The sequence below is a fragment of the Podarcis bocagei genome, assembly GCF_964188305.1.
Source record: "Podarcis bocagei genome assembly, chromosome: 1".
Taxonomy (NCBI): Eukaryota; Metazoa; Chordata; class Lepidosauria; order Squamata; family Lacertidae; genus Podarcis; species Podarcis bocagei.
Genome location: NC_138125.1, coordinates 136,626,877 through 136,651,786, shown reverse-complemented (window position 1 = coordinate 136,651,786; position 24,910 = coordinate 136,626,877). Strand labels below are relative to the sequence as shown.

The following is a 24,910-nucleotide window of genomic DNA, read 5'->3' as shown; positions in this document are numbered from 1 at the left end:
GGGAAGCTAAAGCATGGCTGCGCAATTTGTGGAGGGATAAGGATCCGGCGCTCCAAAATGCGGATGCCTTTATTAAAGCGATGGATGGGTGTTTCTTATCAAGCATTGACGTGGATCTTGCTCGGCAGCAGATACATGGACTGAAACAAGGGAGGGCCAGCGTAAGGCAGTATCATGCCCGCTTTTTCGCTTTGGTCAGTGCTCTGGAATGGGACAGGGATTCGGCTCCTGTAAGAGACCTGTTTTGGGAGGGATTGCACGGCTCTGTTAAAGATGAAATTGCGAGGGGGGAGAGACCCCGGACCACGCAGGAGATCGTTCAGAGGGCGCTGGCAGTGGGGGTGCGGCTGGAAGAACGTCCGTGGAGCAGGGACGAAGGGCGTGGAGGGTGTGAACCAGCCAGGGGCTCCTCCTTCCTTCCCAGAGAAGCAGCGCGTGCGCAATCCACGCCTCCGTCTGGAGGAGGGACAGAACCTATGGAGGTTGGAAGTGCAAGGGCTCAATCAGCAGCCAGAGCCCTAGCACCGACAACAGTGAAAGCGAAGCCTCCTAGAGGGAACAGGAAGTGTTACATCTGCGAGGATCCAGGGCATATGGCGAAAGAGTGTCCCCGGAGGCTCCACAAGCACACTGCAGCCTCAGCAATGGTAACTGCAGCAACGCAGCAAGGACAACCACAGCAGGGAAACGACGATGTCTGGCTGGAGGAAGAGGCAATGGGGCCCAGCCAGACGTGTCAGTGAAGAAGTCCCCGGAAATTTCACAGCCCATGGACCCCCTCCCGCCCAAACCAGTAGTGAGGCTCACCGCATCGCTCCAGCTGCCCAATGGAATCACCATGGACGTGCCGCTCACCATTGACTCGGGAAGCAATGCGGACTTTATAGGGCAGGACTTTGTAGACCGGCACGCTATACAGTTGCTGCCGGCCACGCTGCCCCTGCAGGTGGTCACGGTGGATGGCAGGGAGCTGCTAGGGGGGCAAGTGGTGAAGCAGACGCCACCAATGGTGATGCGCCTTGGGAATCACAAGGAAATCATCAGCTTCAACGTCACTCAACTATCGGACACGCCCATTGTATTGGGCATGAGTTGGCTGGACAAGCACAGCCCAACGCTGGCTTGGTACCAGAGGCAGCTGACCTTCGGCTCTTCCTTTTGTGCTGAACACTGCATCGTTCCCCGGCAGGAAGGAGAGGAAGAGGAGTCACAGCTGCTGCTAGGCACGCTGCAAGCGATCCCCCACAAGTACGCAGAATTTTTGGAGGTTTTCTGCGAGAAGGAGGCAGACAGGCTACCTCCCCACAGACCATATGACTGCAAAATTGACCTGCTGCCGGGGGCGGCGCTGCCTAAAGGGAAGCTGTATTCCATGTCTGAGGACGAACTGCAGGAACTCAAAGAGTTCATAGATCATAATTTGGAGCGCGGTTTCATCCGGGAGTCCAAGGCAGCGGGGGGCAGTCCTGTATTCTTTGTTAAGAAGCGGGACACGCCCCAAAAAAGACTTGTGGTGGACTATCGCGTCTTAAACAGTGTGACCAAGCCATCGGACTTCCCCATGCCCCGAATCGACGACCTCCTCACAAAGGTACGGAAGGGCAGCGTGTTCACCAAGTTAGACCTGCGAGGGGCGTACAACCTCATTCGCATGCGGGAAAGGGATGAGTGGAAGACGGCCATGTTCACGCCTCTGGGCACCTACGAATATAGAGTTATGCCTTTTGGATTGCAAAATGGCTCCCACGTTTTTCAAGCGTTCATGCATCACGTGTTAGCAGGGCTCCTCTACAAGACGTGCGTCTGTTTCTTAGATGACATCCTGATCTTTTCGGAATCGCAGCAGGAGCATGACAGACACGTCAAAGAAGTGCTAAGCAGGCTACAGCAGCATAGGCTCTACGCCAAGCTGGAGAAGTGCCAATTCGACGTGACGGAGGTGGATTTTCTGGGCTACAAGTTGTCTGACAAGGGGCTCGCCATGGACAGCGCCAAGGTTCGAGCGGTGTTGGACTGGAAGAGCCCACGCAACCGGAAGGAGGTCCAACGGTTTGTCGGCTTCGCGAACTTCTATCGCAAGTTTATCAAAGGCTTCGCTATGCAGACAGCGGCCATCACGGACACGCTTAGCTCCAAGAAAAAGAAGTTCATCTGGACAGAGCAGGCGGAGCAGTCCTTTCAGGCACTCAAGCGTCTCTTCGCGTCGGAAGAGCAGCTGCTGCATGTCGACCCCAGCAGGCCGATGAGGGTGGAGACAGACGCCTCGGACAGAGCCGTGGGAGCAGTCCTGCTGCAGAAAGACCCGCAGGGGGTTTGGCGGCCGGGAGCGTTTTACTCCAGGAAGCTCAGCAAGTCCGAACAGAACTACACCATCTGGGACAGGGAGTTGCTGGCCATTCATGCAGCATTCAAAGCATGAAGGCACTTCCTGATCGGCGCCAATCACACGGTGCAGGTCTGCACGGACCACAAGAATCTGGAGCACTGGCGCATGGCACAGTTCCTGAACCAAAGGCAGATACGTTGGGCTGAGTTCTTTGCGAACTTCAACTTCCGAATAGAGTATGTCCCGGGGGACACTAACATCATGGCGGACGCTCTCTCTCGTAAGCCACAATATCTGGAGGACGCCAAGCCAGCGGCCGCCATGCACATCTTCGCACCAACAGTGTGGGCGTGCGCTGCGGCAACAGTGGACCTGGAGGCGGTGCGGCGAGCGTTGCAGGATGACTCCTTCGCGCAAGCGAAGATGGCAGAGGTGCACAGGGGCACGGCAGCGACCGACGAGTTCCAGCTGAGAGATGGATTGCTCATCCATAAAGGGGCCATCTACGTGCCGGGAGACGAACTTCGCGCCAAGGTACTGCAGCAGCTGCACGACGCGCCCACTGCCGGGCACTTTGGCAAGGAGAAGACGGTGGAATTAGTCGCCAGGGACTTCTGGTGGCCCGGAATGAGAGGGGAGGTCGCGGACTACGTGGCGAGGTGTGACACCTGCCAGAGGGCCAAACCGGTGCACAAACCGCCGGCCGGACTGTTGGAACCGCTGCAAACTCCGGTCGAACCATGGGAGAGAGTGGCCCTGGACTTTGTCACGGATCTGCCCAGCTCGAGGGGCAAGACGGCCGTGCTGGTGGTAGTGGACTTGTTCTCCAAGATGGCACATTTCATTCCGTGTGCCAAGGTGGCCACGGCGGAGCAAACCGCCAAACTGTTCATAGACCACGTGTTCAAGGTTCACGGTCTGCCACGGTCTATTCTGTCCGACCGGGGGCGACAGTTCATCTCGAATTTCTGGCAGAAGCTGATGGGCTTCCTGAACGTCAAGATCAACCTGGCGTCGGCGAGACACCCGCAGACCAACGGGCAGGCGGAGCGGGTCAATGCCATCATGCAGCAGTACCTGAGATGTTATGCGAATCAACAGCCTGCGACGTGGGTGGATTACCTGCCGCTCGCCGAGTTTGCCTACAACAACACGAAGCACGTGTCCACGGGGGTCACGCCGTTCTTCGCTAACAACGGGAGGCACCCCAGAACCTTCCCGGGACTGGAAAGGATGGGGGAGGGGGAGCCGCAGACAGCAGATGCGTTCGCGTCGGAGTTGCAGGAGGTCCACGATCAGCTGCGGCGACACCTGGAGCTGGCCAAACATGCATACAAGGTGCAAGCGGACAAACACAGAAGGGTTGGCGAAGAGATCCATGTGGGAGACTGGGTCTGGTTAGCAGCCCACGCAGTGCCGGCCAGGTCGTTGGCCAAGAAGAAGCTGGGGCATAAGCAACTGGGGCCCTACCAAGTCGAAGAGCAGGTCAACCCGGTGGCTTTCAGGCTGGCGCTTCCGGAGGGTTCCAGAATGCATCCGGTGTTCCACAGATCGGTGCTCACTCCCTACAAGGCACCGCACAGGTTTCAGGAACCCGGAACGGCACCGAGTCCGCTCAGAGAAGGAACCGGGCACGTGGGAGTGGCACAGAAGGAATGCATCAACGAAGTCACGGAGATTTTGGACTCCAGATGGGGGGAAGAAGGGGTAGAATACCTTCTCGCCAAGGAGGGCACCCCGGCCAGTGCGAACAGCTGGGTGCCGGGCTACGCCTTGGACGAACCTCTGCTCAAAGACGAGTTTCATGCCCTTTTCCCACATAGACCAATGCCAGCAGACTTTTTCGACGACTGGCTTTTCACGCCAACGCTTTCTGCCAGCACGTTCCGGGGGTTCGACTCGGACAAGGACCCGATACGAGACGCCCGTTCCCCGGAGGGGTCACCCTCGGGATCTGCCTCAGAACCCTCGTATTGGTGGGACGATAGACCAGAGGAGCAGTGGCGCAAGAAGTGGCTGGAAGGTCCAGGACGAGCAACGCCGCCAGGAGGAAGTGAGGGAGAGACGGACATGGACGTTTTCGGGGACGACCCTGGTTTCGAGCACGGCGGCACAGAGATGGAAGCGGAGGTGACCGTCGTCGATGAGAGCAGGGAGGCAGAACCGGGAGACTTCAGATGGAGGCCCGCCACGGGAAGCGAACTGTATCCGACGTTCGTCCCTCTGACACAGCAGCACCCAGTTCCCGCACCGGAAGGAGGGGAGGGGGGAACGGGGGGCTTCGAGGGGGGGATGGATGTCAGGGGTTCAGGAGCAGAGGCAAGGGCAAGGGAGGAAACAGAGAGCGAGGGGGAGGAGGCAGAAGAAAAGATGAGTGATGACGACGACCCGAGATCTCCGAGTCTTTCCAGTGAATCAGAAGATTCACAGAAAGGAGCACCAGTGGTCAGGGCAAGGGGGGAGCCTAGGGGGACACCCCAGGAAGATAGGGCCAGAGGGGACTCCGAGGAGAGCAGTTGGAAATCGGGACCAGCGTCACAGCCAGAGAGCAGGGAAGAGGAAGAGCGCCAGAGATCAAGCGCTGGCAGCTCGCAACAGGGGGGAGGGCACGAGTCAGGAGTGGCCACACCTCCATCGGGGAGCGAAGAAACGGTCAGACGGAAAGTGGAAGGTTGGGCGCGCGCGCCAAGTTCAAATGCACAGGAAAGTGACGCAGTAGGCAGCCAGGAAAGGGAGCCAGGTCCTAAAGCCCGGCGCAAGGAGACAGGGAGTTCTGGGGGGTCGGCGTCAGAAGAATCCCGGAAGGAAGAGACCCCGGGGGGCAGAGGGACCCAGAGGAGAGCAGTCAGGCGGAAAAGGTGGAGCAGGGCTAGGATATTAAGTTGGTGCACAAGGGGCGGAGACTCAGACGGAGCTTCGCCGATCTAGCCATTAGACGTAGAGTTGCACGCAGCAGCTTGGGAATGGAAACTGTAACTCAATAAAGACTTTTACTTAATGACCGCTGGCTAGCGTGATCCTCTGTGAGCTAGGATCTTCAAGCAGCTCTGACAGCACGTATCTCCTGGTTTTCCAACAATTTAGCAGCCCATGGGTAACATTTTAGCATATATTTACAGAAGTAGCAGAACATCAGATTAACTGGCTGTTTTCTGATGCCAGACAGATGAGCAATAATTGCTGTCTACACACTTAACTTCACATGCAGTTCTGAGACCCAAAGTACTGGTTGTTTTAGCTGGCCATTGCCTGTTAATGTTATAACACTGCTTCCTAGCATTGCTTCACAGCCTTTTCCCTCTAGACAAAAATGCAATTATAAGTGCAACAATGTATAATGGGCTGCCTTTCTCTGCTCATATCATGCTTGCTGCTAAAGGTATTCTTGTCTGCCTGTCTGTCTGTTCTGCTGACACAGGATTTCTACCCAAGTTGAATCCAATAGCAAGTCTTAGTCCCATGCATGATTCCCACCCTCCACTCCCATTATATGCTGTCTCCTTGTCTTAGATTCTTTACCTCATTTTATTCCCATAATAAATTGTAGAAGTAAACTCACTCTTGTTTCTTCAGTGTCTTTGATGTGGTCTTTTAGCACGCAGTTTGCTTTGTTCAGTTATTGTTGGGAAATGTCCTTTTCAGGCATCATGTTGTAAAAACTGCATAGAATCATAGACTTAAGGTCTAGCGCAAAGGATTTTAGCCACCTCAAGTTTTCTCAAGTTTGCCAAAACCATAATGTTGTACAAGTCCTAATAGATCCAACACGCCGATTGTGGACTTCTGCTACTTGACATTGTCTCCATAAGGTTGTTAAAGACCACTGGAAAAACCATCGGTCTCTACAGACTGTCATAACTATTTGTCATAAAAGGGTTTTATAGTGTTTATTAGAAAAAGAGTAGATTGACCTTAATTTTCCAACGTTTGGACAGCTTTCTTTGCAAGTGAAAATTCCTTACCACATTTAATTACTATAAATGAAAACGTTACATTCAAACGCAGAATATAAACGAGGCATGTGCTGTGCTGTCCCTTTGTGAGGAATCACTACTTATTGTTGTGTAACAAGAGATGTTTGAATTGCTCTCTACCATTTATTGCACTTGTAATCAACTGGTATTTGGCAATTTACTACAATCTGTAGAGTTTTATGAATATGAAAATACCATGGCCTTGGGGGGTGTTTTCGGCATTTTCAGAGATAACTATTTGCTGCTCTTTTTAAAAATGCCACCAACCTCCCACTTGGTTTCTTATAGGCATCCAACTGGGATTATGGGAGGAGAACAATTCAGGAGATTATGGGCTGGCAGAAGTACACCCTGCTGTGGATGAGGAATCCAGGGCTGGGAGCTCCACTGAATTGTCTCAGTACTGATCAATGAGAGCAGAAGTTAGCATATGCTGATTTCACCCCACATTTCCCAGGTGCTGAGAAAGGAGTGTGAACTGGTTGTGCTATATCCTGTTCTAGTAAATTCCAGGGCCCATGAAGCACTGAGGCAGTGGGCTCAGAAAAGCTGGGAGGGGTGGCAGATCCAGAGGCCCACAAGGAGCATGCCGCTTCCTGAGAACTACACTTGAAGCTCCCCTCCTCTTTTTCCTCTGCCCCCTCCCCGTCTCCCTTTTCCTCCCCTCCCCCAGCCTTCAGGGGGTGGCGGTAGAGTCATCACTGTCAGAGGACCTGGTAAATTCTCATCATTTATGTATTGCCTTCCTGTTTTTCGGAATGGTTTGTTCCCAGAGGTTTGCCTTTCAAGATGCTCAGAGTTTCTAAAGGTAAAGGTAGAGGTAAAGGGACCCCTGACCATTAGGTCCAGTCGTGGCCGACTCTGGGGTTGCGGCGCTCATCTCGCTTTATTGGCCGAGGGAGCCGGCGTCAGCTTCCAGGTCATGTGGCCAGCATGACTAAGCCGCTTCTGGCGAACCAGAGCAGCACACGGAAATGCAGTTTACCTTCCCGCTGGAGTGGTACCTATTTATCTACTTGCACTTTGACGTGCTTTCGAACTGCTAGGTTGGCAGGTCCAGGGACCGAGCAACGGGAGCTCACTCCGTCATGGGGATTTGAACCACTGACCTTCTGATCGTCAAGTCCTAGGCTCTGTGGTTTAACCCACAGCCCCACCCGTGTCTCAGAGTTTCCAGCAGAGCTTAAAAGGGAGGATCAAAACAAAAAAAATCAACCATCACTAAATATATGCTTATTGGATCCAAATTGATCAAACAGAAGCATGGAAGAGGAAGGAGGCAGGTGAGACAAAGAGCCTGTCAAGGAAAACCAAGAAGGAGCACACAAAGACCAAAGGCAGAGCTTGTTACTAGCAGAGCTGCACAGACTTTTATTAAATACAAACAATGGCAAACACAGTAGGCTCCCAGAGGCTGGAGCTTCCTGAGCTAAGTCCAAAAGTCTGTGGGTGATTCTCTTAAGGATATTTTCAGCAGTTCCTGCCGCCTTAAATTTTTTATTTGTCTCCATTTCTATGAAATAATTCTATATTTAAAGGATAATTTCCTCACCTTGTTCTCTGCTTGGTAACGAAAATGGCTTGCTTTGCTTTGGCTGTGCCTCACTGGAAGCAGCCCAGTCCTTGCAGGAACCCATGAGAACCCGGTTGATACTCCTGGGCTCCTGCCTGTACCACTTCCAACATGAAATGGGAGAAAGTCATGCCACATTCTTAGGACATAGATCCAAACATTTTAAGGATGAGCCAAGGACAATCAGGGTTCAAAGATGGAAGGAATAATTGAATAATTAAAAGAAACAGCTATTTCAAAGCAACCACTGCTCTAGATTAGGCCAGATCTCAGTCCTACTACAGGTCCTGCAAAAAAAGAGTAAAATTAAAAAAATCATCTTAGCTAAACTGAGCTAAATAAAGACTAGCGAGACCAATCTTCTTCCAAAGTCTTACCAAGGGAAATCCCAGGCAAAACCTATATAAAATAGTTAGCACTGTACAGCTGAAACACAGACTGGCCTGGAGCATAAATTTAAAATTCAGGAACAAAATCAAAATCACAAAATGCAACTTATAAAGCAACTTATTAGTATGTGCACACATACATACATACATACATACATATATATATAGATATATATATATTTATATACATATATTTGTTATTAAAGAAAAGTTTCCAAGGAGAAGAGGGGTGTGTGTGAAGCCGTAAGTATACGCATTGTAGAAGCTGGGTGAAGAAGCGTCATTGGCTAGAGAGGGTCATGTGATGCAGAATGATGTGTGATTGGCAGAAATTAGAGTGCGCCCATTCCAGTGACCTCAGACGTCAGCCTAGAATAAATAATTGTAAAAAATAAATGGGAGGAAAAGTGGGGAATTGCTTAAAATTTATGACAAACATAGACATTGAGGACTTCATGCTATACTCTTTAGGTCCCCTGTTCACATTAATTCAAACATGGAAAAGAGCTTGCTAATGATTCTGACAAGCTAATTTACATTCACGTTGCCTGCAATACCATGGATTTTGTCACACTCATCCTTTTCTCCTAAAAAATAGCATCTGATCTAATTTAAACACAATTACAGTTAGTATATTTAAAAGAAGACAGAAAGAAGGAAGTTATAACAAATGAAGAGTTGCTGTATGGAGGGCTCACCTTCAGCGCTCCAGTCAGCCAGCCAGGCGCTTTCCCTGAATACTCCACCCTTGCCCCCTGCTCCTGAGTTGGTCAGCAACCCTGACCCAAGAGGAGACAAGTCAGCTCTCCTCACCCAAGTGACATTTGATTGTTTACAAGAGTACATATGTTTCTTGTGGTGAAATTGGTTTCCATTTGCCTGGTAGGATAGTGAGCAGGCAGGCATGTATGACATCTTTATAAATGACATGGATGGAGGAATTGAGGGGATTCTCAGCAAATTTTCAGATGACATCAACCCTGGGAGGGGAGGCCAATGCCGCAGAAGACAGAATTGGGATGCAAGATGACCTTAACAGATTGGAGAAATAAGTCCAAACTAAGAAAGTGAATTTCAATAGGGAGAAATATAAGGTTCTGCACTTAGGCAGGAAGAACCAGATGCACAAATATAAGACACCTGGCTTACTAGCAGAACATGTGAAAAGGATCTAACATGAGTCGACAGTGTGATGCAGAAGCAAAAAGAGCTAATGCTATTCTCGGCTGCATCAACAGAAGTCTAGTGTCCCAATCAAGGGAAGTAATAGTATCACTCTATTCTGCCACATCAGGCCACGCCTGGAATACTGTGTCCAATTCTGGGCACCACAATTTAAGAAGGATGTTGACAAGCTGGAGCGAGTGCAGGGGAGGGCAACCAAGATGATCAAGGGGCTGGAAACTAAGCCTTACAAGGAGCACTTGAAGGAGCTGGGTATGTTTGCGTGGACAGGCGGAGTCCCCAGATCCCGCGCGGTCCCCCCCCCGTCATGTGGAATAATGACTCAAGACAACGTGCTATGGGATTAAATTGGCCACAACTTTATTAAATTTCAAATGTGGGTAGACCTTGGCTCAGGCATTGGGCGTTCTCCCTCCCCGGTCCCCAGCCGGGGACCTAGGGAGCATCAGGGTTATCCAGTGTGTGTGTGGGGGGGATGGGCCGGCTCTGGAGAACATATGTTCAAGCAGAGATAGCCGCCCCCGTTACGCCGCCGCAGGGGAGAGCAATGACGACCTTTCGGCGTACGGTCAAAGCCTCCCTTCAGAAACCCCTTTAACGGGGAACCCTGGTATCGCTGCCGCAAAGAGGAAGATGGACTAAAAGATTCCGCCCAAGGCCTGATACCGCCAAAGTTGTGACGTTTTGCTACGGGAAAGGCAAAACCTGCCAATGCAGGGAAATTCCTTTCCGGCCCTTTAACAGCGACCTTAACGTAGCAGCGCCCGCACACCTGTGAAGAAAAGTTAACCTGCAAAACCTATGAAGAAAAGTTAATCTGCAAAGGAAGACATTAACTGAGGGCGGGTAGGGTGGGAGAAGCTCTGGAGCCAAGTGAGGATTCCCAGGTAAGATCCTCCCTCTATTGTGTGGGCAGGTAATCCCTCCCCCTACCTGGCCTGGTCTCCTTGGCAACGCTTCCCCCAGGTGGGATTGGACAACTGACTGAGGTAGGCGGGGACCTCCAGGTATCCCACCTGAGGGAAGGCAAAGCCAAGCCTATGCTGATGGGGCCGCTCCAGATCTAGGGCTGCGCACGTCCATGCAAAGGGCGCCCCCCGTTTTAAGCGGGGAGCGGTCATTAGCCTGGAAAAGAGACTGAGAGGAGATAGGATAGCCATCTTCAAAAATCTCAAAGGCTGTCACATGGAAGAAGGCGCCAACTTGTTTTCTCTTGCTCCAGAAGGTACAACCCAGAGCTTCAAATTACAAAAAAGGAGATTCTGAGTAAACTTCAGGAATAACTTTCTGACGGAAACAGCTGTTCAACATTGGAATAGACTCCCTCATAAGATGGTGGTCTCAACTTCACTGGAAGCTTTTAAGCAGAGGAGGAATGTGTGATCTGGTTGAGATTCCTGCATTGCAGGGAGTTGGAAGAGATGACCATCAGTGTCCCTTCCAACTCGATGATCCTTCCTGTGCAGCTGTGCCACCCACACATTTCCTGTTTCATCCATACCAGTTTGGCCGCTATTAAAACACACCCTATTATTTCAAATAGCAGATAGGATAATTTTTAAAAGTCTGATTAAGATGGAATGACCAACCTATTATCATTCTCCTTATTTGCCCTTATTCAGAAAAGTGCCTGATAAGATAAAAATATATACAGGAAATGCCAATGCAATTCATTTTCTAGGATCAAAACAAGCGATAATATTGCAAAATAAATTATGCATCTCTTTGGGTGGGATTCACCTAACGAACCCTTTCAGCATAAGCCCTATGAAAGGACTTTCACTTGTGCAATGGGGCTTCCCCCTGCACCCCCCAAATTGGCTTGGGAGTTAGGAAACCCCAGAACAGCATGCAGGGGGAGGAAAGGTGGGGTTTTTCCTTCTGGCAAGCGGAAATGCTTTTCCAGACGGAAGAATTGTGACATTGAATTACACCCTTTGAATGAGGAGGAGTAGGAGTTTGGATTTGATATCCCTCTTTATCACTTACCCTAAGGAGTCTCAAAGCGGCTAACAACCTCCTTTCCCTTCCTCCCCCACAACAAACACTCTGTGAGGTGAGTGGGGCTGAGAGACTTCACAGAAGTGTGACTGGCCCAAGGTCACCCAGCAGCTGCATGTGGAGGAGCGGAGACGCAAACCCGGTTCCCCAGATTACGAGACTACCGCTCTTAACCAATACACCACACTGGCTGAGTTAAGAGAGATTCTGACATAGCCAAACTAATTTGTAAGTTATGAAAAGAGACATCTGTACTGAGAAAATAGTTGGATTTTTTTTTATCGTTTACAGCTATCATTACCAGATTAATAGAATAAGGGGAACTGTCAACATAATTGTTCACTGAATTCCCCAAAACTAGACTGATGGATGATCTCACTTCTTGCTGCCATGAAGAGCAAAGAGTACATGTTGGCATCAGAGACGTTTGTATTGTGGTCCAAATGGCCACTTTATTTATATCTTGGGTTATGAAAGTGGGGTGAGGGAGGTACTTAGGAAACCTTAGTAAGCAGCTCTCACCTGGCATTGATGAGGTACTGAGCAAGGCTGATGTTAGCTGGGGTTCCTGTGATGGTAATTTGGCGTTCTGATGAACCTTCTGTGGCATTGGCGATTTTGATCTGTGCTCCAGACATCTGTCTAATTTCATTGATTTTGGTCCCTTGGCGTCCGATTATGCAGCCTATTAGCTAGAAAAAAAGGCACAGGGGCATTTCTTAATTTGGTCCACTGGTGTTAAAGATTGTGAGTAGTATCGTAGGGCTTGTGAGATATGTCAGGGCACATGTTTCTGTTTTGAATACTCTGGAAATGTAATAGTCAAAAGAGCTCTGCTATATCACTCTCCTGCCGAACTGTGCTTGTGTCTTGGCAATCTCTTTCAAACTATTCAGGTTATAAACAGTCACCACCAGGCCTGTCTATGACCTGCATGGCATTTTGTCTTGCCACAAATCATGGCTAACGAAATGGCTGAGGAGACTTTAGAGTCCTGCATCCTCGCCCCAGTCCCAACCCCTCCAGCTCCCTGCATGTTGTGGTGGCAGATGGCTTGAAAAGAGAGATGTGGTGGACCCAGTCAGCTCCATGTCTCCTTCTCCCTATACTATAAGATGGTGTTGGTGGCAGGGCCTTGATCAAGGACCAAAAGGGCTCTCTGTCCCCTCACCTTTCTCTGCAAGAGGGCTGTGAGCTGCAGGTGTGGTGTTCTTCCTCAGCCTCAGCCCTTCTGCCTTTTCTCTCCTCCCAGGTGTGCTCAGAATGGAGCAAGGGCTTGTGCTCTGAGATGAGCACCAGGGGAAAGGGAGGGGCACAGAAAGCTCTGTGATCGGCCAGGTCAACACACGCCCTGGTGCCCCACTTCCATGGTATCAGAGCTGGGGGGGGGGGCATAAGCAGGGATGAGAAGGTAACTGATTTTTCGTGCCCACTCACTCATTAGCTCCTCCAATCAAAGCCACTAACAAGAATGAATCTTCAGTAATACCAGTAGCTGTCAGTTAAGTAAAGTGAGCATGCAAACCTTCTAAGCACAGCCATGACTTAAACATTTCAAGTGTGAAAAGGAGAAGCAGAAAAGAGGCAGCTGGAAACCAAAACCCCAAGGCAAAATCTTAAGAATGGTCAAACAAGCTCAAGCTAAAGACGCTTCCGAGCAAAAAGAACCACCATCAAAATAAAAGTAGTCTTCAAACACATGAGTGTTAATTGAAATGTTATTTCAGCTATAAACTCAGGAATTTTAGCCACCAGGTGTTAAGAAAGATTCACTACAGCTGTGTCCACAATGTGGCACTGAGCTACACCTGGGTCGCTGTTTCTGTGAGCACCTTTGTCACTTTCAATGTTAGGCCTCCAAAATCTATCTCAATGTTTCCTGTCCACAGTATTTTTGAATTTAAAGGTAAAGGAACCCCTGACCATTAGGTCCAGTCGTGGCCGTCTCTGGGGTTGCGGCGCTCATCTCGCTTTACTGGCCGAGGGAGCCGGCAAACAGCTTCCGGGTCATGTGGCCAGCAAGACTAAGCCGCTCCTGGCGAACCAGAGCAGCGCATGGAAACGCCATTTACCTTCCCGCCGGAGTGGTACCTATTTATCTACTTGCACTTTGATGTGCTTTCCAACTGCTAGGTTGGCAGGAGCAGGGACCGAGCAACGGGAGCTCGCCCTATTGCGGGGATTCGAACCGCTGACCTTCTGACCGGCAAGTCCTAGGCTCTGTGGTTTAATCCTCAGTGCCACCCGAGTCCCCCCCCTTTTTTTTTACTTACTGCTAAATTCACACCTAAGTAGGTATGCTAAATGCTGCTGCTCATTTTTGGCTGTTCTTTGGGAAACCCGTGAGGAAAATTCCTAGGAGGACCACCCCTCCGGTAAAAACAGACAATTTTTGCATTGCTGTGACCTGCCCTGGGACCGCGGTGAAGGAGCAGGTAAGAAATCATCCCAGCAAACAAAAACGAACAATATATGATAAAGTAAATCTAATTAAGTAGCTGCCTTGAACGTCCATGGAACTGAAATTGTCATACAGAGCTAGGGATTGAGGAAAAACTCAATCTTGCTCAATCTTGCTCAATCAGAACATTTTAGTTTAGTTATATTGCAATTTCTGAAACAATATGTGAACCAAAACACAGCTTTCCTTTGGAGCTTGTCCTTCTCTGAATTTTGCATTTCCATCCTCCACCTAAGCAATATATAAAAAATGAATATTTTAAGGGAAAATGTGCACAAAAATGCATTTATTAGGGGAAACTGCTTGAAAAATGTGTTTGTTACTGAAAACCTACATACAAGCAGGAGAAGTTTGCACAAAAAAGGCTGATGAATTTTCATAAGGATATTTTTTATATAAAATTGCAAATTGTTGTAGAAATGTGAAGAACTGAATTTAAGACTGGAAACATGAGAAACTTAGACAAAGAGTGTTCTCCTTCATGGAGAGCACGTGTTGCGGTGGGGTCTGCTGAGCCACCCCTCTGTTACCAGGCAGGGTCTCTAAAGATGGCCTGGGGCAGTGATTGGTTCACTGGGTTGCTGGGGTAAAAGTTATGTTGCAATTTTGGTGGGAGGGGTAAAATGTTTAAATACTCTGCACGCAGCCTGGAACTTTCTCTTTGCTGCGTGCAACGGATCACCCGCCCACCTGCCCTTGAGTAAGGGGTTGTTGCATTGACCTTGCTATGCCTGTCATGGGGTCATCTGCCGTTGGGGCAGGGGCCTGGTAGGAATTTTGTCCATCTGGCTGATTGGCTGGGCCATTTGGTTTTTGCCTACTGCGTAGCAAATCGTCACAACTTGTAAGGTTGCGGTTAGGCATTGGTTATAAATTGGTGGAGGAGGGGTTGGGATAGGCTGGGCCTGCCCCTCCATGGTTGCTGCGGAAAGGGAATTCTGTTAAAGGAATCCTGGGGCTTGCCATCTTTTCGTCCAATCCCTGGAATGGGACTAGGGCCGGCAAGCTTTTGGGGAGCATGCGGATGAGAATTGAGGGTCTGTGACTCAGCTCCATTTCTCCCTGACTTGCTTTCCCCCGCACTGTCTTTCGGTGGTGCCCGGAAGTCAGTTCTGTCCCCAGGTGGGGGGACAGATAGTCTTAACCAATGCCTAAACAACCACTCACGGTTTTGTATTTAAATAAAGTTGTGGCCAAAATTATGCCAAAAACCTTAAACAAAAATTAAGTGTGCATTGTGAGTTATTTGGGGGGTGGCTTGGGGACCTCGACACGCAACTCAACATGACAGCTTTGTTTATCCCTATACACAGTGCAATACACCACATTCCACATGATTCAAGCAGAGTTGAATGTTTTGAAGCTGAATCTCTTTCATCTCTCACTCTCTGCCATCGAATGCTGTGGAGCTGGAGTGCCCACATTTTCAGTTGCCTTGAGACATAAAGGTCTGCTGGACTCCAAGATACACCCTGTTTCTGGAATAATGAAGCAGCTGTCTATATCATGACAACTTGCAGTGTCGCTTCTATGTGTGCAAAGTGTTGTCTGCAACAGCCTCTTTCCCCAGTAGTACCATATTTTGATTTTCTTCTATTACAAGTGCAATGTAATTTTTAAAAAAGCTTTTTGTAGTGATCTAGCTCAAAGGCAGGACCAACTATCTATTAAACTCATCACAGAGCATCCTAAGAAACTGGAGCCAGAGAGTAAGAATTTAACCAAACCTGGCAATGTCTCTGAAGGGTGGGACATAAATCTAAATAATATACAAATAAATCCAACAATGTTTTTTACAAACAGCAACTGAATATGGGTGTAAAAAAAGCTGATGCAAGTTTAGGCTGCATTATGAAAAATAACATAGCGGTCAACTTTTCCCTTTTTTGAAGGGAAATTCCCTTATTCCAAATAGGATTCCTCGCAAGAAAAGGGAAAAGTTGACAGCTATAAAATATTGGTTCCACTTGGTTCTGCACTTGTCAGACATCATCAGAACTGCAGAGCATGACAACAAGGATGTAGAAAAATTGGTTCCAAAGATGGCAATGAAGATGCAGGGATATGGACAGCAAAGGTGGAAGGAACTGAGAAGGGACATGAAAGCACACTTCAAATACCCAAAGGGGCTGTCACACAGAGGAGGGCGTTGACTTGGTTTCTTCTGCCTAGGAGGGAAAAGCTAGATCTAATGGGCTTCTATCACAGAAGATTAGGCTTCTGTGCAACCTTAGGAGTAACGTCTTATTGGTAAGGACCACTTGACAATGGAACCAATTGCTGGCATGTGTATGTGTGTGTGCTAGAGGTCTTCATACAGAGGTTTGACAGTCATCTGTTGGGAATACACCACATCTGGATTTTCTGATTCAAGTGGAAGCTTGGTCCACGGGCCCCTCTCCAACTCTACTATTCTATGGTTCTATGAACCATGTAAGAATATAGAAAGATGTGCAAGCTTGTGCCCTATCAACCAGAAAGCAACAAGGTAATGGGGAGAAATCTAACAGAATCCACAATGATAGGACCTCGGAAGCAAATAGTGAAGAGAATATTGTCCCTTTCATACTCCAAAAATAAATTGCTTCCATAACTCTATGGATGCATTTCTATGGAATCTTATTGAGTGAACATGGCTTGCATATTGAAAATAATGCATATTCATGCCCATATCTGTCCAGAACATGAAGTCACAGTATACTCAATGTGCGAATGGGGTAACACACATAAGCACCCTGGTTTTCATCTGTGAAGTTTTGGAGAATATATTATAATAGGAGCTGTAATCAAAATACATAACACAAGCCATTCTGGAAACGGCTCACATTATACTGCTGTCTATATAATTTAAGTTAGTAGAAAGAAAAATAGGTCTTTTAAATGGTAGATTTCCTGAAGAATTGTTCTGTAGGATCGCAGGCAGATCATTTATAATGGGCCAGAGAGCCAGACTGGATTACAGATTCAGAAGAAGCTCCTAGTCCTAGAGAGAACATTCAGTTCCTTGCTGTTGAGGATAACACCACTTTAAGACATCAGAATTAATAATGATTTGCTGTTCAAAAAGCCAAAAGTCTTTGTCTCATTCAAATATACTATGGCGGCCTCTAAATTGCAGGTTGCATGCCAAGCTCAAAAATCAATGGCATAAACCAAACTAAACTAAACTGAAACACTCAAGTCAGAATACTCCATCACCTTTTCCTCCTCAGCCACATTATTTGTTCACCTTCAGATGCAGGTATGCATTTTTAGAAACCTGCTAAAATATTTTTGTTAAGGTTTTATTGAATGTGGAACAGAAGAGTGTTGATGTAATTGTGATAGACAGTGTCCCTGCACATACATTAACTGAAACCAGAGTTCAGTTTGCTTTCATTTGCATAATGGATAAACAGTGCAAACCATCTATACATGAGGTTTTAATGGTGGATTTTGGGTTGGCATGACGTGGCAAAGTCATGCTGTCTCTGTAGGGGAGGACTGTCATGGCTTGCCCTGGGGAATGAATGAACAAACCTGGGAAAGAGTTTTGGTTGCTCATATTCATGGAAGATGAATTCAAACAAATTAAATATAACTGAGATTAAATTTTAAGAGTATGTTCATGCCAAAATTTGCATGCTCAATGGGGGAGAATTAATGTTTGTTGCTAAGCAAATTGCCCCCACAAATTAAAAGCATACCAGAAACAATTATGTCTTTCAATTCAACCAACACTAACAGTACATTTTGGCTCTAGAAATTTCATAAGAAAAGTACAGAGAAGGGGAGACTCTGAAGGACCTATGCCCATTTAAAATAGGAACTTTTAAATCTTTGCAGGGTCCACTAATGAGCCAGGATAAATTGACAGGAAGCTCACAATTGCAAATAAGATAGAGCTACATTCTACGTTGTTTATTATAACATTTATATTGTACCTTTTCTCCAAGCCAATAGACACAAAACCACAATTTCATGGAGCTGGAAATGCATGTTCAGAGACTTCAGTCAGACCCTTTTCACTGTCTTTTTCTAAAACACACTCCACCATGGTTTCTGTCTTGCTTAGCTCTCAACTGTTTCCAGACCTGGGGACTCCAATGCGGTGCATACGACAGGGCCACTGTACCTCCAGAAACCACCCTTGGTGTCCACCAAGGCCCTTAGTCCCTCCAGACAGAGAGATAGCTTGTTATGGGGAATGTACTTCCCTCCTCTGTGTTTTATTAGATTTTTTTTTAAGGTGGAGGTATTTTGTCTGCTTGGGACAGGGGGCTATTATAACTCTTTTTTCTTCTGTGAAATTAGTGTTTTGTGGTGCTCACGGCAGTTTTTTAGATTTTCAAATGTGCTGCTGTCCTGGGTCTAAAACGTTTGGGAACTCCTGTTCTAAACCATACTCATAATGTGTGAAATGAGCACAGCTGGAGTGGACTGGAAGAGAGGTCAATTTACCTACATTTCTGTGCTCTGAAATAAGTCACAATAAATAAATAGCCAGCATGAAAACCTTTCTAAATGGCATCAAATGTAGAATTTCTGCAGGGGCTATTTGAAAAGGAGTACTGTATGTGTTCTGTTCTGATTCTCATAAACTGTCAAACTGGTTTTTAAAAATAGGGGAGGAATTAATTGCTTTTTATCTAGAAACAAATGGGATATTTGCATGAACAAGTAGTCAACGAAGCACAACCTTTCCTGTTAGAATACAGTACCAGATAATAAGAAACGGAGCCACAACCCCTCCCACTTCCCACTTCTCTCCCACCACAAAGTCATAGCTGTCAACGTTTTTCCTTTTTTAAGGGAAATTCCCTTATTATCCGAATAGGATTACTCGCAAGAAAAGGGAAAAGTTGACAGCTATGCACAAAGTAAGTCCCACCATTTTCCAGCTCAGCTCCAATTGCACTGCTTTGATTACCACTCGGCACAGAGGTCAGAATCAGAATGGGCAAGGAAAACAACTCCCTTTTCATCCCATAAGGCAACTTGTGAAATTACTGAGGCAGCACCTGCCTGCAGCTGGCAAACCTCTAATGCTCTAGGACTAGAAAGGGTCAGAAAATGGTGTCATTCTCCGGAGATGTCAGGTCCATTTCCTAAGGACTAGACTAGTGAAGAAAGTTTGCCAAGGCCACCCCCCTCCCCAATTCTTTATTCCACCCCTTTCAGTTTAGTAACTGTACTTTGTTAAAAGACTTTGAAATGACACGCCTGGAATTAATGCCTGGGCTTTGCTAAATGTCCTAGATGTCATTTGTAGAGAAACATGTTTAAAAATGGTACGGAGAGCATTGAGATGCGATACTCACATCATTGGGAATGGTGAGTTCATGAGTACTGGCCGGGGGACTGGCATCCAAACCTGAGCATATGCAAGGGAAAATGGTTATAGCTTGAAGACATAGCACTGCACAGCGTCTGGTATTCTACCAAAATAGCAGACCTTGTGAATTTCTCAGACTGCACCAGGGCCAGAGGGTAAGGAAGGAACATGTTTTGGCAAAGTAGCAAGGAAAGCACTAATACTACTAACCTAGAGCTCCTAGAATCAATTCTCTCTTAACCTGCCCATTTGGTTCTAATACAAACTATTACAAACTCCATAGGTACCGTATCCTCACCTCACCTTGCTTCCATTTCGGGATCAAAGATAAAACAGTTGGCTCAAAAAGTTGCTGTTAATCAACAGAGCAAAAACACAGCCAGGACCTTGTGGTACCTTGGGGTTAGTGTTGGGGAGAACATGTCCAGGCCACGATGCAATGTCTGCCACAGAAGTCCATTTTGTGAAGCGCATTGTATTCAGTCTCTCCAGCCAGACTGTTTTGGTTGCCAAACATAAACAAATTGGTTCCCACATTGCTACTCACTTTGTATTATGCTGATGCCCCTGACAAGTATGGAACATATCTTGACACCAAACCCAATATAAGGATAGAGTTCTACTGCAAATGTACTCCAGAGGTAAGTGGTGTGAAGGTCAAAGGTATAAACTGGGGAGGGGGGAAGCAAACTTTCCTGTCGTATTGACCACTACGAGCAAGTAAGAATGTAAGAAGAGCCTGCTGGATCAGGCCAATGACCCATCTAGTCCAGCATTCTGTTCTCACAGTGGCCAACCAGATGTCCATTGTGGAGAACCAGGAAGCAGGGTTCCAGAACAAGAGTCCTCTGCCCTCCTGTGGTTTCCAGCAAATGGTATTCAGAAGGTCCATCATGATCAATTCCACGGTAGATGAACGCTTTAGCCTGATGATGGCATTAATCAGGTTTAAGCAGTACAAACAGGAAATAATTTTTGAGCTGACAACATGACCGCTCACTGAATCAGGGAGTGTTCATTAATTGGCGCAGTTCAGGCAACACAGTCAGTGAAATTCTGGCTTACCCAGACTGTGCAAATGTGTTGACTGTCCAGCTTTGCTCCCCACCCCGGTCCAAAGCTAAAGTTTGTCGTAGCTTATCATCAGACCCTGGGATTGTGGTCAAGCTCTTTCCCACTGTAGCTACTATATTTTGCCACATCTATTAGTCTTTATTATTGCATTTATTTCTTGTAAGAATAGGTCGCAAGACAAGAGATTTCTGCTTTGAAATCAATGACTAAAATATATATTGATCTGCTCCTTTAATTATACTCTGTCATCTCAAAAAACAGTCTACTTACCCTTATATGTAATGCTATATATATTGAATAGGTTGTGCCCAATTTGAAACCACAGTATTCTTTTTTAGAAAAGTCAAAGAACTGTGAAAACTTTCACAAAGTAACTTGTTCCATCTCAAATTGCCCCATATGCAAAACTGCCTCTCACTCACAGAACAGCTTAAAATAATTCCTTCCAGTAGCACCTTAGAGACCAACTAAGTTTGTTTTTGGTATGAGCTTTCATGTGCATGCACACTTCTTCAGATACATGAAAGCTCATACCAATAACAAACTTAGTTGGTCTCTAAGGTGCTACTGGAAGGAATTTTTGTATTTTGCTTCGACTATGGCAGACCAACACGGCTACCTACCTGTCACAGAACAGCTGTTTTCCACCTCACACTACAGCAAGAAAAGTGAAACTAAATCCAGACGTGTTGTTCCCCTTGCACGATCTGTAGCACAAGTGAATGTGTGAGAAGCGCTATAAAGCCTGTTGTGAATTCTTGGTCTTTTGAGCAAGTATTTGCAGAACAATGCTAGCCAATGTTTTCCTTTCACTCCAAGTTCTTAGTATCCAACTCAATGGCTTGAAGAATGGAAACATGTTCCTGACCACCTCAGTCATAATGATTCACTCTTTATACAGCACATTTCCAGTGCCAAATTTACTTTATGCAATTTCAACACCATGTTGAAAAAGCAAGGAATGTATAATTCGTTTCTCCCAAAAGAAGATGGATATTTGCCTGCAAAAATATGATTTTCCTTGGAACTTAACAGTTCTCACATAATTATTCTGAACCTGTAGTCGGCCCACCAGATGTTGCCAGACTCCAACTCCCATTGGCCTGAGTCCACAGGGACAATGGTCAGAGATGAGGGAGTTTCACAACATCTGGAAGGCCAGATATCCCATTCTTGCTCCAGATACTCATTTGAAAGAATAAGTGTAAATTTAGAGACCCACCCACTGACAGGGAAGCTTTCCTTGTTTCTTTTGGAGCTGGTTGCAAAGGTAAGAAGAGGCAGTAAGAAGAGGTCTGTATCTGTATACACGCTCTGTGTGATTTATAAAATGTTGCAGCAAAAGAGGCTGCCTGGAGATTTTCATCCAATTTATTTCAGCCTAAGTTTTGAATTAGTTAATGTCCTATCCACAATGGCCTCAGATATGTGGCTGGGGAAACCCAGCCAGATGGGTGGGGTATAAATACTAAATAAATTATTATTATTATTATTATTATTATTATTATTATTATTATTATTATTATTATTATTATTTTGAAAGGAAAGATTCCCTGGACTGCACAAAGGTTCAAGGCTGCACGCTCAACTACAACTTTCCTTTTAGGCTTTGACTGTGCCTGGAATCAGATCTGCTGCAAATTACAAGCAATATAATGCGAAATAAAAGCAAGACTTATAATTTCAGCATTTAAAGAAAATGAAGTTAGCGTGCTTATTCTCTTAGTTCATCACTCATTCTGTGATCCCTTAGGCTTCCAGTTCTAATATGGCAATTTGCCTCTCCATGATCTTGTAATGAAACAGCTTCTTATTTGCCCATTTGCTAACACCCAACAAGCAATCTGGTGGAGAACTGAACTCAGACTCCTCCCTCCCTCCCAGCAGAGCAAGTCCAGCTTCTTTGAAACAGCTATCTATGCCTTCCCAGCACTGAAGCCTGTGTTCATGCAGTGTTAGATCAGGGGCAAATCTTAGATCTGGTCTATGTAACGCTCACAGATAATTACGCAATTCTTAAATTTTATTTTGCTGTTTTTGAAAATAAGCAAGGAAAATTACAAGTGAATATTTGCCATTCTAACCAGATGTGACATTTATTGCCTGAATGCAATTAGCATCTACATTTTAAATAAGTGAACAGCAGACATGGGGAAACCTGAAGAGGCATAGGACTGAGAGGAAGGAGGAACCTCTGTCACTGACAGGCCCACTCCCCACCTCTGAAGCTGCTCTCTGCCTTTCAAGGGAAGCTTCTGATAGCACCAATGAGAGCTCCTCTTGAAATGCAAGGAACAACTTTGGAGAGGTGCTTTTACCTGGGATCATGGTAGGGGAAGAAAGTCAAACTCTTCCTCAAAAGCCCCATGGTCCCAAGGCATTCCAGGCTTCCTCATGTCTACATCTCACAGAACAACATCCAGGCACACTCCCCGTGACCGGCTTATAGCACAGATTGTTTACTAAGAGTCCCAAAACTAGGTTCAGGACCCAGATGAAAAAACCACAGGTAAGCAGCAGCATTTGGCTACCTCTGGAGCTGAGACACCATTTTAAAAAGTAAACTAAATCCCAATTCATATTGGAAACCTGGTGCTCAGGAGGGGACTTTAACCATATTCTCTTGTAATGCTATTCTTTATCAGAATCCCTCTCCAACACAAGTTGTGATGCAAAACGTGAAAGTATTCATATGGCTCTTGTGACTTTTCACAACAAATAGATGCTTGTTGGGGGGATTTTAAGCTACCCAGGTCATATGGTGGTGGTAGGGTGGTGGGGTTGTAGTGATTTTTAGGAAGTCATTAGTTTACACCAGGTGTCCTATTGGGAAGACCCAGTTTTCTGAGTGCATGTTCTGGAAGTTGGGCAATACGGCAGTACAGGATTCCTTTTGGTGTACCGACCTCACCGCTGCACCAAGGATTCCCTGCCTGAGCTGCTTCAGGTCGTGGCAGATGTTCTCCTGGAGACCTAGTTTGGTTGTCCTAGGGGATTTTAACATCTATGTTGACACAACCTTACAAGGGCCGCTTAGGACTTCGTGGAAAGCATCGCTTCCATGGGGCTGTCCCTGAATAAGTTTGGCACAACTCATAGTCACGGACATGCCTTAGACGTGGTGTTCACCTCTAGCGACGTGGGTGATCTGACACTAAGTAAAAGCAAAACAAAAGAAGTGCCATGGTCAGATCACTTCCTGGTGCAACTGGACTTCTCCGCGACCCTTCCCCTCTGCAGGGAGGTGGGACCAATTTGGATGGTCCGCCCCCACCACTTAATGGATCCAAATGGTTTCCAGAGAGTGGTAGGGGATGCTTTATCCCATGTTGATGGCCTTTCAGCTGATTCCCTGGTGTCCCTGGTGGAGCTAACCAGGGGTATTGACTGTCTGGCTCTGAAGCTCCCTCTCTGATTGCATGGAGCCCGGACAGCCTCGTGGTTTTCCTCGGAGCTGAGGGTGATGAAACAATCACTGAGATGGCTAGAGCACCAGTGGCGGAAAACTCATTCTGAATCTGACCGGACACAGTTTAGAGCTCAACGTCGAGCCTACCAAGTGGCAATAGCGACGACAAAGAAGACCTTCTTCACCGCCTCTATTGCATCTGCAGAAAACAGCAGCAGGAGACCGGTAAAGGCCCCAAGATCTGCTGCAATAATTTTGCAAAGTTTTTTTTGCAGATATAGTTGCTCAGATTCAGAAGGAGGTAGATGCCACCATGGGAGCAGGGCTGGGGCGGGACAGTGCTAGAGTCCTGTCTAGTCAATTCCAATCTGTTACCTCCGAGGATGTGGACAGACTGCTTGGACGAGTGAAACCAACCACCTGTCTCTTTGATCCTTGCCCATCCTGGCTCATAAAAGCGAGCTGGGAAGGGCTGGGCGATGAGCTCCGCGGGGTGGTGAATGCTTCTCTCTGTGAGGGAGCCTTCCCAGACCCACTGAAAGAGGCAGTAATTAAACTGCTTCTTAAAAAAAACAAACTTTAGACCCGGCCAATATGGCCAACTATCGCCCAGTCTCTAATCTTCCATTCTTGGGCAAGGTGATTGAGTGGGTGGTTGCTGAACAACTCCAGGCACGCCTGGAGGATGCGGACCATTTGGATCCCTTCCAGTCAGGATTCAGCCATGGGACTGAAACTGCCTTGGTTGCACTGGTCGATGATCTCCGGCGGGCTAGGGACAAAGGTGAGAGCTGTTTCCTAGTTCTGCTGGATCTCTCAGCCGCCTTTGACACTATCGACCACAACATCCTTCTGGACCATCTAGAGGGGCTAGGAGCCGGGGCGCTGTCATACAGTGGTTCCATTCCTTTCTCCCAGGCTGCGTCCAGAAAGTGGTGTTGGAGGATGAGTGTTCAGACCCCTGCGCTCTCACTTGTGGGGTGCCTCAGGGTTCCATCCTCTCCCCCATGCTTTTTAACATCTACATGAAGCCGCTAGGAGAGATCATCAGGGAGTTTTGGCTGGGTGTTCATCAATATGCAGATGATACCAAGCTCTACCTCTCTTTCAAATCAGATCCAGTGAAGGTGGTGAAGGTCCTGTGTGAGTGTCTGGAGGCAGTTGAAGGATGAATGGCAGCAAACAGATTGAGGTTGAATCCTGA

General features: G+C 47.1%; 1 protein-coding gene across 33 annotated transcripts in view; it reads right to left on the bottom strand.

Moving 5' to 3' along the window:
• Nucleotides 1–7,640: 7,640 nt before the first annotated feature.
• Nucleotides 7,641–24,910, bottom strand: part of PCBP3 (poly(rC) binding protein 3) — a gene marked incomplete at both ends in the record, with an annotated part of 74,795 nt that continues 57,525 nt past the window's right edge. For 30 of the 33 annotated variants that reach the window (XM_081182285.1, XM_081182269.1, XM_081182260.1 and 27 more), the window contains 3 exons: nt 7,641–8,631; nt 11,971–12,140; nt 19,210–19,262. In XM_081182285.1, the coding sequence (XP_081038411.1) occupies nt 8,595–8,631; nt 11,971–12,140; nt 19,210–19,262 (260 nt within the window). Of the gene's footprint in view, nt 8,632–11,966; nt 12,141–19,209; nt 19,263–24,910 lie in introns of those variants that run through there. The other 3 variants (XM_081182281.1, XM_081182283.1, XM_081182284.1) reach the window with 3 other exon arrangements.